This window comes from Hyalella azteca, unplaced genomic scaffold (assembly GCF_000764305.2).
Source record: "Hyalella azteca isolate HAZT.00-mixed unplaced genomic scaffold, Hazt_2.0.2 contig14089, whole genome shotgun sequence".
Classification (NCBI taxonomy): domain Eukaryota; kingdom Metazoa; phylum Arthropoda; class Malacostraca; order Amphipoda; family Hyalellidae; genus Hyalella; species Hyalella azteca.
The window spans coordinates 1,124,140-1,137,724 of NW_025943988.1; the positions used below are offsets into that span (position 1 = coordinate 1,124,140).

At 42.4% G+C, this 13,585-nt stretch overlaps 1 protein-coding gene across 1 annotated transcript; it reads right to left on the bottom strand.

The window, feature by feature from the left end:
- Positions 1–936: 936 nt before the first annotated feature.
- Positions 937–5,386, bottom strand: LOC125178968. The gene is made up of 6 exons (XM_047883941.1): positions 5,342–5,386; positions 4,517–4,741; positions 3,512–4,019; positions 3,217–3,387; positions 3,077–3,127; positions 937–1,241 (listed from the first exon to the last, which is right to left on the bottom strand). Exons 1-6 carry the CDS (start codon positions 5,384–5,386, stop codon positions 1,069–1,071), a joined length of 1,173 nt encoding a protein of 390 aa, XP_047739897.1. The 3' UTR covers positions 937–1,068.
- Positions 5,387–13,585: the final 8,199 nt, after the last annotated feature.

A 13,585-nucleotide genomic window follows, 5' to 3' on the forward strand; every position in this document is an offset into this window, starting at 1 on the left:
AAAATTTTGATTCTGGTATTAAATCCTTTCCTGTTGGAAACTACAATATGTAACTGAATTTGTTACGTGAGCTCGGAACGCACATTTGTCCTATGCAGGAAGTTGTTCGATTACAGTGATAATAAAATTTAGGTCGCAAAATTCATAGCTAATTTTTTTGTTTATCAATACCTTTGCTTGTAAATTCTCGCATATTTTCATTACATTTTATATGTAAAGAACTGTGTTTTTTCCCTTACTTTGCAAGCTTCAGGTTATTTTAGGCATAGATTACTTGTCGAACAAGTAGGCGAGTTCAGAAAATATCTCGCTGCATCACTACAAAGAAAAAGAGTTTCATGAACGCGTACTATTATTATTTTAGTATCTATTATTTGTAAATTTATATCTTATTCTACATTCTACAACGTATTATGTTACGCATTCTATTCAACTGAATAGCACAAATTCCGCCAACCTGTCGACTGTTGTGCTTTCATTCGTGATATCAAATTGTTGACCGCTTGGTCTGCCTTTTTCTGTCGCCTTGGTCTGCCTTTTTCTGTCGCCTTGGTCTACCTTTTTCTGTCGCCTTGGTCTGCCTTTTACTGTCGCCTTGGTCTGCCTTTTTCTGTTGCCTTGGTCTGGCAAGTTTGTGCTATAAGCATGTCTGGAAATACTGCGAGATCAGAATTGCTGAGTGTAACCGGAATGTCCGGAAATTGGGCTCATCCAATTTGATGTGACGTCTTTGAATGTAAGTAACATCGTTCATTTTCATTTTTGCACTGTCAACAACTTGCAAGTGCGATTTGAACTTCTATTCTAAGAAGAATGTTCATTTAGGTACGTATTTCTCATGAAGGTCGAGTTATCAAACAAGCATAAGTTGGTAGCATTTATTCCTTCCCAACTCTCAGTCAGTTATTTCTCAATAAATTAATAAGAATGTATAGTGAGCTGTGCAGCAGTAGTCTGCAGGCGGCATGTGGCGGTCAGTGCGGCAGTGGCAGGCTGCAGCAGTAGTCTGCAGGCGGCATGTGGCTATCAGTGTGGCAGTGGCGGGCTGCAGCAGTAGTCTGCAGGCGGTCAGTGCGGCAGTGGCGGGCTGCAGCAGTAGTCTGCAGGCGGCATGTGGCCATTACACAAGTAGTTGACCATCATGTCCACGGCCACGACGGCCGCCTCGTTGCTCGTGTGCACGCGGTCGCTGCACGCCCACGACTTCTTGTAGAACAAGCGCGGATTTTCAGGCAGTTCATCTGCAAAAAAAAAAAAAAAACTGAAATTATCTAAATTTAACAACAAGTGAAATTCATGAAACTTATCAAATTCGAGTGACATCGTTCACGACACCAGCCTCATTATTTTTATTACGTAAATTTGGCAAGATCAAACTTGAGTGATTTACTCGTATCGTTAGCATGGTTGTCAGACGTAGCACTCAACTTACAGGTATGATCATGGAGTTCGTCTCAAAATGTTTCCATAATAATATGCTTCTGCTTCTGATCTTTGCTAGTGAAATTCATCTAAATTCGTGATACTGTAATTCATTCAATTATCGTAATTTGATGCTTCATTGTCGGACTGGGACTCAAGAATGCATGCGTGCATTGATATTTAATTTCTACATAGCAATACTCTCATTCCTGTCTTATTCCGAAGGTTTCCTTAAGCCATTTAGAAATGAAAGAATAAATCTATATTTAATTGCGCCATCCAACCGTTATCGGCTAAAATTTATTTTTTGTAGATATTTAGAAGGTAATGAATGTTGATATCTTTCAACTGGACGCTGTCTTTCACTCAGTGTTTAAGAAACAACCATGACAGCTCCTCGCATACCATGTATGAATTCTTCTTTTAGTACTGTAATTCAAACAAATTTTTGATGGCATATCATTATTGTGAAGTTTCAGCAAAAGATCTAACACGACAAATATCGAACGCTACTCTGTCCCTATTTCTTTATTCTTGAATATCATTTTAAAGTCCCTGAAAAAACCTTGAATACTCATAGAAAATACCTTTTTTATTTACATAATTATTGTGGCTATTCCAGGTGCCATCTGAGCTCCTCACAACATGTTTTTACAATTTTTAAAGAATCAAATGGACACATAACTTCATGTCGAAACCTGCGTATTTTCTTCTACAGGCACCCTTTACAAGACTCCATCGTTCACGATAACATCGTTGCGAGATTCATGGGGTATACCAATAAACGTAATTATTTTTATTCTCTTATTCATTCTCTTTCACATGAAAGTGAAGACCTAGACATGTTACGCATGTTATTAGGGACATGAAGTTGTTGCAGGCGCCGTGGGTGTCAAGCAGTCACCTGCAAGCGCCGTGGGTGTCAAGCAGTCACCTGCAAGCGCCGTGGGTGTCAAGCAGTCACCTGCAAGCGCCGTGGGTGTCAAGCAGTCACCTGCAAGCGCCGTGGGTGTCAAGCAGTCACCTGCAAGCGCCGTGGGTGTCAAGCAGTCACCTGCAAGCGCCGTGGGTGTCAAGCAGTCACCTGCAAGCGCCGTGGGTGTCAAGCAGTCACCTGCAAGCGCCGTGGGTGTCAAGCAGTCACCTGCAAGCGCCGTGGGTGTCAAGCAGTCACCTGCAAGCGCCGTGGGTGTCAAGCAGTCACCTGCAAGCGCCGTGGGTGTCAAGCAGTCACCTGCAAGCGCCGTGGGTGTCAAGCAGTCACCTGCAAGCGCCGTGGGTGTCAAGCAGTCACCTGCAAGCGCCGTGGGTGTCAAGCAGTCACCTGCAAGCGCCGTGGGTGTCAAGCAGTCACCTGCAAGCGCCGTGGGTGTCAAGCAGTCACCTGCAAGCGCCGTGGGTGTCAAGCAGTCACCTGCAAGCGCCGTGGGTGTCAAGCAGTCACCTGCAAGCGCCGTGGGTGTCAAGCAGTCACCTGCAAGCGCCGTGGGTGTCAAGCAGTCACCTGCAAGCGCCGTGGGTGTCAAGCAGTCACCTGCAAGCGCCGTGGGTGTCAAGCAGTCACCTGCAAGCGCCGTGGGTGTCAAGCAGTCACCTGCAAGCGCCGTGGGTGTCAAGCAGTCACCTGCAAGCGCCGTGGGTGTCAAGCAGTCACCTGCAAGCGCCGTGGGTGTCAAGCAGTCACCTGCANGTGGTGTGTTACTCACTGGGGAATGTGAAGAGGTGGTCGTTGATGCGGTATGTTACTCACTGGGGAGTGTTATGAGGTGGTCGTTGATGCGGGGTGTTACTCACTGGGGAGTGTTATGAGGTGGTCGTTGATGGGGGGCGGCATGATCCACACGACGTCCGTCTTCTCAGCAAGGGCCGCCAGCAGGGGGCGCAGCGCCCTCACCTGCGCCAGGGTCATTTCGTCGTATACCCTGAAGAAGTTATTGAAGTGCGACAAGCTCCAGATCCCTGTTCCTGTGACAATGTATAGCGAGAAAATTTAACCTCCATCGTGATTGTAGATTAGAGATAACGGAGCTTAAGCTAAAAGAAAACCGGGGATCTGTTTGACAAAATATCATCAATTTTATGCGCTCACCTAAAAAAACGATATCCGAAAGTTTTCCGTTTTCGGAAATCAGATTCTCGAGTTTCTTCAGTGGTTTACTGATGAACGGTTTCATCTTTCGTTTATTTTCGATTTCGTTGATTCGATGTAGAGTATGTGTTTCGGACGTATTTGGTATCTCGTTTGAAAAATAAGCCTGAGAACCCGCATGCAAATCGCTCACATGTCTGGTCGTTACATTACCGAAAGCGTCATTGGTTTCGTTATTGTATGCATCCCCAAATTCTTTTTCACTCAGCGTACGCAATTTATCGGCAATTTTTTTCTCGTGGAGTTCTTGGAGTATACGGGAACTATTGGGGTGAGGGATGGGCTCCGAGATGGTGACTGTAGGTTTAATGCCCATAAAAGATGACCAGTAGAAGTCGGCGCTGAAGTCTGGCAGCGCTTCACTCGTAACGTTGAACTCGCGCTTGTATTTGTCCCACAATATCTCGGCATCTTCGCCTAAAAACTCCTCCACGTCGACAACCTGGCCCTAAAAATGCGTTAGTAAGAAGTTTTGTGAATGACGCAAAAGTTATGAACTATTTTGACAAAATATTCATTATTGCGTTAGAGCTATCAGCGTTACAATGCATCGCAATAGGCAGCATTCGGTGGCCAAAATAAACGGAACGGAAAATATCAATAAGAAAAAAAGGTTAGATTTTAATGCAAACAAATTCTACTATGTAACCGTTTTTCAAAAAATAAGAATAGACGAAATATTTGAGACGCTTGCAGACGTCAAAGAAAAGTGCCTCCAGTTTTCGTAAAGTCATTTACAACGACTCGGTGGCGCTAAAATTTGACCACCGATTCATACGTAACTACGGCCATAATCGAGTAATATATTAAAAAACTTTTAACAGGCATTCCTGAGGATAATAACTAATTAATGCCGTCTAACAAAATAACAAATAAATTGTATGCTATCTTAGAAGTCGCGAAATATAAGCAAAGCATGATTTTAATTCCTAATTCATTACTCACCTCATGAGTTCTGATTTGGAACTTCAAGTCCCTGTAAAGGTCCAGGAATACTTCAACGAGCTGCCGGACTCTGGAGTCTCCAATGAATAGCAGCTTAGAGGTTCTGCCGCCGGCTCTCCTGTTGACGACGCACTGCCTGAGGTCAGCGGTTGAGTACTGGCGCAGGCGGCACCCCATGTGTGGCAGCAGCCCGTCTACTTCTTGCAGCCGCCACCTGCCCTCCTGCTGGGGGAGTGGTCATTCAAATGTTATTATTGGGGTAATTATTAGTGGTAATTCAAATATTATTATTGGGGAAATTATTAGTGGTAATTCAAATATTATTATTGGGGAAATTATTAGTGGTAATTCAAATATTATTATTGGGGTAATTATTAATGGTAATTCAAATATTATATTTAATATGGGGATATATTTAATGATGGTTCTGATACGCATGATAGGAAAGTGTTAATTTCTACATTATTCTTAATACGAGGATTGATTCAATAATGGCTTTGGTAAGGGGTATTAGGGAGCGTTGATTTCTATATTAGTCTTAACATAGGAACGGATTTAATGATGGCTTTTATAAGCGTGATTATGAAGCGTTAGTTGCAATATTATTCTTAAAACAGAGATATGATCAATGATGGCTTCGATAAGCGGAATTGAGGAGCTTTAATTCCAAGATTACATCCAATATGGGAATTAATTCAATGATGGCGCGATCTGAAAGTATTAAATTCAATGTTCGGGAAGTTTCAATTTCCTGACACAGAAATATAATCAATAATGGCTTCCACACACACATGTGGGGACTCAAGCTTGTAGCACTTTACTCACCTCATTCGACGGAGATTTTTTACTGGTTTTGTTGTATCCTGACATTTTTGGCATGAAGTCCGCCAGAATTGAGTACGGCTCTGGTCGAAGGAATATCTTCTTTGGCTGAATCGATTTAACATCGTTAAGATATCTGAGTACTCTCTTCACAATCGAACTCATATTTGGTCTGGTCGCTCCCAACGAAAATATTGATGAGCACTTATTCACTTCCTGGGATTGCTTTGTTCTATTAATCGTGGAAAAGAAAGCGTTGTGTGAACTAAGCCTTTTATGGTGAATTAATTGGGCGGTCTCAATTTTCCTGTTTTTTATGGGCTTGGGCATTATTAATCGATATTTTGAATTTAAAAATAGAGATGAATCTGGGGCCACTATCCCGTAGATGAACAGCAAGAAGATCACGACGACGAAAAGCACAAAACACTTGTGGGCAACACGCACCTGCTGACGGACACGTGGCATTCTGGGCCGCTTTAAATCATCCCCGACTACTGTAATGACGCGCTGGAACCTTCCTCAGCATCCAGGAGACAGGCCACTATGATTCCTTATTGCTATGTTCATGGAAATAGTCGAAACATTTTCTACATTTCCCGAGCAATAAAGGCCGCCGTACGGCCACGTCCCCTGCGCATATCCAACTGACCGTCACTCTACTATGATATTTTAGGATAAAGTTTCCTCCAGCCATTGCTCAGCTCATAGAAATTCTCTAAAAACGTTACTATCATGTCCGGCAGATTTTTTTTTTGTCTTGCATATTTTCCTCCCTGTTAAATTGCGTTTGCGAGTTATTAATGTAGCAGGAATCGATCCGTATTACAAATTATTTGTTAATGTGCAGAATTATGCACAGATTTATTATCATTAATCTTATGTATTCTTGATTGAAGCCCTTGTCCTGAACCAAATTACGGAGGTTTATCGCGCTTGTCAAATTGGCTGCAGGTGGTGAATAAATAGCGTCTAGCTAGTTTCACTAATCAGGTCAGACATCGCTGTTGACTCAGAGTGCAATACGTGAGTCAGTATAGCAGCATTAGTTGTGTCTAATCGTAACCTTCGTAACATTGCGGCAGTAGAGAGGACGGGGCGGCAGCTACTGAGCGATTTGAAGAGCACAGCTAGGGAGAGCAGCAGGAAAAACAGCTGCAGAAGAGCAGCAGGAAGACTTAAGCTGCAGGAGAGCAGCAGGCAGAGTACAGCTGTAAGAGAGCAGCAGTAACAGAGAAGCTACATAAGAGCAGCAGGTAAAGCACAGCTGCAGGAGAGCAGCAGCAGGAAGAGTTCAGCTGCTGGAGAGCAGCAAGAGAAACCATAGCAAGGTAGCAAGGGCGCAGCAGAAAGTGACAAGCAGCAGTCCTATTGTACAATCATCGGTGCAGCAGCAAGAGTGCAGGAGCAGAGGTTTTTTTCAGCAGTGCGAAACACTACAGCAAAAGTGCAGTGGCACGACTTTAATTTCGAGTATATCGTCAGGAGAGAGATTGTAGCAGCAGGAGTGCAGTAGCAAGAGTGTAGTTGTAGAAACTAATGCTACTGGGAGTAGGAGGAAATTTATAAACGTGGATCCATAACTTCCCAACTGGCAGGGTACTAGCCATTTTAGACTCCAAACCGAGTGAGACGAGAATAAAAAACGGAGGAGCACAGGGCAACGTGCGTGGACCTATCCTTTTCCTCCTACACATCGCTGACATAGATTCAGATCTGATCACGTATCTACACCGTCATTTGCGGACGATATGAGAGTGCTGATGAGAATTTCAGACATACTTGCCTGCGACGAGACAAGCTCTGTTGAATAAAATGTAATATAATGGCCCCAATTTTGAAGCTATCGTATTGCCAAATTGATCGAGGGAAAACCACACGTTCGCCATATCTCGGAGTGTTGATTACACTTTTCGGTTCAACGACTACACTTTTCAGAGCCTTCTTGTCCACAATTCTGAAGTACTACTGCCAGCTTTTGGCACCGCTCAAGGCGAGCACCAACGAATTTGCAAGCTGAACAACCTTTTGAGGCTACTGCACCTGGAACTCTATTCATGGTGAGAATGAATGAGAGGTAAATCATTCTGTACATGCATGTGGAAAATGATAAATGGTCCTGCCCCTAACTTTAAAAATGGGACCTCCAAGATGGTGATATTTCAGAGTGAGCGGAGTGGAACAATGTACAGTATTGCCCATACTGATCAAAGAGATGCGGTCCTTGTTCAGACTTTTCGGGGTTATCCCGTTCTGAGACGGATTCTAGGCTTCTATAATGTAGGGCCGAGCAGAGAGGGGGTAGTTCACTTCAGTTAGGCAGTTACAGTGACGGCCTCTGAGGCTGTCACTGTAAATGAAACTATTTGAAAATAGTAATCAACAGCATCTTGCTCAACTGAAAGAAAAAACATGTTAGTCACGTTCCACGTTCCCTTGCCCTTCCCTCCCCCTTAATTGGCTGCGGACGACGTGCTATACGTCGGCCGAACGAAGGCAACCCACAGCGTTGCCGTGGACGCGAACGTCCAAAACTAAACGTAAAGACGCAAGAACAGCAGTGCAGCAGCAGGAGTGCAGCAGCAGTAGTGCAGCAGCAGTATTGCAGCAGCAGTAGAGCAGCAGCAGGAGTGCAGCAGCAGCAGCAGTAGTGCAGCAGCAGAAGTGCAGCAGCAGGAGTGCAGCAGCAGCAGTAGTGCAGCAGCAGGAGTGCAGCAGCAGTAGAGCAGCAGCAGGAGTGCAGCAGCAGCAGTAGTGCAGCAGCAGAAGTGCAGCAGCAGGAGTGCAGCAGCAGGAGTGCAGCAGCAGCAGTAGTGCAGCAGCAGTAGTGCAGCAGCAGGAGCGCAGCAGCAGTAGTGCAGCAGCAGTAGTGCAGCAGCAGGAGTGCAGCAGCTGCAGCAGGAGTGCAGCAGCAGTAGTGCAGCAGCTGCAGCAGGAGTGCAGCAGCAGTAGTGCAGCAGCAGGAGTGCAGCAGCAGTAGTGCAGCAGCAGCAGTGCAGCAGCAGTAGTGCAGCAGCAGAAGTGCAGCAGCAGGCAGCAAAGCTCCTACACTTTCTCCCATACTTTCGCTCTCGTCGCCTCCACGCTTCAGGCTGGATGGGTCGCTCATGTCAGCGTAACTATTAAATTATAAAATTGCCTCTAAATAAACGCGTTAATAATAGAATTTTTCGTTTTCTCTATGATTCTATGTGCCGGAATTAATCATGGATCGATCAATAAAATCTAAAAAAAAAGTTGTAAACACTTTTCCTGCTTCAGGTTTCTAAGAATTTTTAATAAAAATGGCCCCGGCTTTCTGGCAGGAAGCTGTAGCGTTGATGGTTGTTCATGGAGAGCCTCGAGCAGTCATGGCAGGAAAAAGCTAATCGCTGCCTTTGTTCCCTGAGTTGTTCTTCCCCTAGCCTGTTCTCTTCGTGCGTGCATAATAATTGTTCGCAGCATCGCCCCCACAAAACAAGGTTTCTCTCAGTGATTTAAAAATCAACAATTTTGCGACTGAGGAAAGAACAGCGGGGAGGTTCTTCCGGCCTTAGGTCGACATAGACAATATAAAGTAGATTCATTTCCTTCTGCAATTAATCTGCATGAAGGATCTTCCAAAAAAAGTAAGCGACGAGATCCAGCGATTCCCAGTATAATGTTGATATACTGTGATTGAAATATTCCATTTTCAAAACTGCTTAGGTGATGTATAAATATTTGGTGTATCACATTCCAATAATTTCTTCTATCACAATGAGAACTCAAAATCTATCACAAAAACTCTTATGGATGAGACATCATCTATTACATGCTCTTCATGGGCATGGCCTTCATTTATTGCAATCCTTTCACAGGTGGGCCAAAATTTATCACAATCTGTTCATAGGTTGGATATCAAGGAAGGAACATAATTGTTTCGTTAAAATAATACAAATTAACTGAAGTTCCACTGGAAATAAGTATTCAACATTTGAAGCAGAATTCATTCCTCACCGTCGTGAAGGATTTTACCGTCACTGTGGTACGCCTATATATACATGTACGTTACGATGCCCATTCATAATTTCTAATGTTTATTCCATTGTTCGCAGATCTCTGCATCATTGAACTGGAAATAATTTAAGTTTGATTTGAAAAAGAGATCGTGGCTTCGTATGAGTGTTTTAATCTAAGGACTTCTTTCTGTTCATTAACATCTTTGTTGAAAATTTACAGCATGTGAGATCTACTGAATTGGGTGGAAAACAAACAACAGAGCATCTGACTCGCTGGTTGAATTATTTTATAATATGTGAGAGTTATTCGTATATTTTATTCAATTATCTTAGTTATATATTTTTAAATTGTCTTACATATTTTTCATCTACAAGATAGCTCCTCTAAACACATTCTACGGCCACGAGCAGCGCCCTGAGTGACGCGCGGCCTGGACGATCGGTGGGCGTCGGAAGAGAAAGTCCCACAAATTTTACACCAAGCAACTTGACTCTCGAATAATCCTATGGCGATGTCGTAGGATGTTTAATATTTTCGTAATATTTATTAACAATTTAAAATAAATTTTAGGATTTGTACACTATGTTAAAAGATAATTTATGCAATGAAAAAAAATGATTTTTTATTGGATTAATGCATATTGATAGTTTCTGGCGCTTTCGATACATCTGTCAATTGGTTAAGAAATTTAGCCGTGACAGCCCTTGCAATCCATTATCTTTAAGGGGAAAAAATAAATTCGCATAAGGAACTTATTAAGGGTAGAGGGTGATTTTAACGAAGACAATCGTAAGGAAATATAACGTTCTTGTTGGTTTATTTGTCTTGATTTGATATAAGTACTAAAAATTGAACACCCATGCTAGGTTGCGTTCATACGGAGCAAATATCACGCGTTCAAACTTACATCAATTTGACTTACATGTCTTAATATAACTTAATAAAGTTGAAAATAAATACTAAAATTGAAAACTTGATTACAAACCTTTGATTGGTCTATATTAGATATTATTCCATGAAATAAACTTGTCGCTAGATTGCACCACCGATCAAGTGTCGGGAAGCAGGGGAGATCCTATGGGAGGTGAAGGCCATTCGTGGCATCGTTCCCGAGAAATGAATTGGATCTGACGTAAGGATTTCTCATCAAGGCCTCGCTGTTAGATTTCTTAGCAGCACCGTTCGTGTGAAATATACGCACCTTCGCTTGTGGATTTGTGGTACGACGATCGCATTTGTGGTGCTTGTTTTGTTTTACTCATACTCGTGGCTAGTTCGAACTACGCAAGTTGAAAAAAATCCAATTAAAGAAATCTAACAAAAAAATGTTGCGTGGTATTTGAACAAATAAAGTCCATTTCGTTTCGGACAAACAAGATTTTCTTCAACAAACTCGTGTACATTCAATTAACCATTTTCTCTTCTTTCCCTCGCCACCTTCCACTACCTGGCTTTCACAGAACAAAAACCGGAGATGCTGTGTTGAACCCCATACCGATAAATGTTTTTAACTTTGCCTATTTCCATTATATTTCATGACTTGTTGCAATCATGGCATCCATCACTTAATCGCTGAATAAAATTTCAATGCATGCGTGAGGATTTGAACATTGATTCAGTTCCTATTGACGTTCTCTATATTAATCCCTCCTGGTGTCTCATTGTTATCCATAAACGTCCTGAAACCTCTTTAGGTCCCCTGGAAAGCAACATTCTCCTGCAGAACAAGTGTGACGATCACGCGGTTACGTCACGCAGTTTCCTGGCGTTGGCATAATTGCTGTGGCTTTCTCTGCCGCTATACCAAGGCAGGGTGCGAGGCCAAGCTGACGCGGGTTTCCCGCTTTCCAGAACGCCGGTTGGTAGAGGCACGGAACACGACAATGTTTTTTAATGAAGTGGAGGCGCAGTTGCTGCATATTTATGAAAGAGGTTGATTTTCTGAATAGAAAGGAGCAACACTTGCTGGCCATCTCATGTGTAATTGATGAGATGGAGTAACGTTACCTACTCTATTTAAAGCTGTAATCGTTTTCGACCTTTCGTCTATCCATGAAAAATTCCGCAACGTTCTTGGAAATCGTATAGAAAAACAAATACGTTCCTAAATTGAAGTCAGCCCTCATTAAGCTCATCACGCTGCTTAGTCGGTCGTGTAGCAAACTCTTGCTCAAGACGGAACCCTCGAAGGTCGAAATGTTTTAAACACGGTGTTGCAAGGAGCAGTTCGTCCACATCCTTTGCAGCTAGAAGACAACAAAGCAAACTGGAGCGCATATGCCTTGATCCTCCGCACCAGTTTACCACTCGCTTACAAATAAAGTGGGATAATGTAATTTTAATTCAATATCAACTGGTTAGCCATGGAGTTGCTTCGCTCACGAAGAAGCACGAAGCGATGCATGCATGTCCTTGCGTGTAGCGTATACGTGACGGGCGTTTAAGAGACGACGTCTTGTGCGCGACGCTACTCCGTGCAAGAGATGACTGTGCAAGATTTAACATTTCACTTGTACTTGAAATACTAATCCTAAATGACTTCTAAATAAAAATAAATCAGCGGGTTAATGATCTTTCAAACATTTGCTATCACAAATAATATTAACTGCAATATTTCTACCCTTTGAATTGAACCTTAGAGGAAACTGAGTTAAGAACTTACTTTGCCTGCATCTTGTACGCATGTCTATAGAATCACATCAATACTCATCGATGCATTTCTAAATTAATGTTTTGCGGGCATGCGAAAAAACACACAACATATGCTTGGTACGGGACAGCGAAGCTGAAAAGTTTATTTTCTGCTCTGCTCTCTACTTTGTTTGTATATTTGCGGGAGCGCGTGTCTGTAGGTACACTCCATGGTTGAGGCATGCTCAATGCACGCACACGAAGCTATCGACGATCTTGCTGCGTTCGTGTGCAAATAAACTGAGCTTTGGCGAGTCAATAAAAACGTATTCTCTGCGTACCGTGCTGCGGTGAGCAACTGTATCTCAGGTCTAAAACTACTGCATTACCAGTCGTCTGGATCACGTATATAAAAATTTTTGATTCCGAACAACCTCCTGGTGCTGATACAGTAAGCTTTGCTGCACAGAACATGTACAAACAAACTTCATTTTATAATGCTTCACTGGCATAATTAATACGTAATCTCACTTGTTTATTATTATAACTTTTTGAATAATGTGCACGTATTGAAGTTCAGGTTTATATATTTAAAAGTCATCTATTTATGACTTGTGACTGATCGTTTTTCTACGGGAGCTGCTACACATCGTCTCGCACCTCGGATATCCTGTACGCGTTAGGAATTGCCTTCTTTTTATCACAGTAAATTGTTGAGCAAAACATTGTACTTTCATCTAGAAAAGCTTCCGTGATCAATTAATAATGAAGGAGAGCAATTAAAGCTGAGGTCACCACGAGCTATTACTACGGTGCAAAAATATTAATCATCACAAAAAACATATCTCAGTGGAAAGTATCGTGTTATAGTTTTGGCAAAAAATAACACATTTTGTTATTTTTGCTTTCCAGTTCAGTCGTTTTGTGATGATTCATTCAGCTGACCTCATACATTAATAAGTAGGTCGTATCATTAGTAGCGCTGCTAGTTAATATAGTGTTAAGTAAACAGGTTAAAATGTTTTGTCTTTGTGTTGGTTGCATAACAACTTAATTTACAGTTAAATAAATAGGTCGCAATGTCGTATAGTTGGGATCACTGCCCCTATAGAATCTTGCCCAATATGTTGGATTTTCATGCGGAAGCTGATATGCGTGTCACCGGCTGCACTGCATACAAAATTCACGGATACCATGGACCTGCAGGGCTAGTGAGCCTCGTCTCCGGACAAGAAATCCGGCTTTTAAAAAGTAGAATATTAGTGTACACGTTGGTTCTTTGGCGTTTACGGAAACTCCTAAGAGGAGTGGGACTTCAAGATATGTGACAAGCCGAGCCATACACAACAGGATTAGGCACACATGCTGGTAATTTCATTGACTATATCAACAGTGATGACTTAGATACGAGTTTACTGGCTACACGTTTAATAGGTCTTGTGTATATCACATTCCTTGTATCTGTGTGATCCACTTACGCAGGGTGAACATTTATTTTAATCTATTCCGGTGAGCTGTATTCTGGAAATTTCTTACGATCATAATATATAATTGCAATAAATATCGCACTATTTAGGATTAACTGGGCAGGGTGGCCGAGTAGCTACAGTTCAAACTATCACATTATATTGTGAA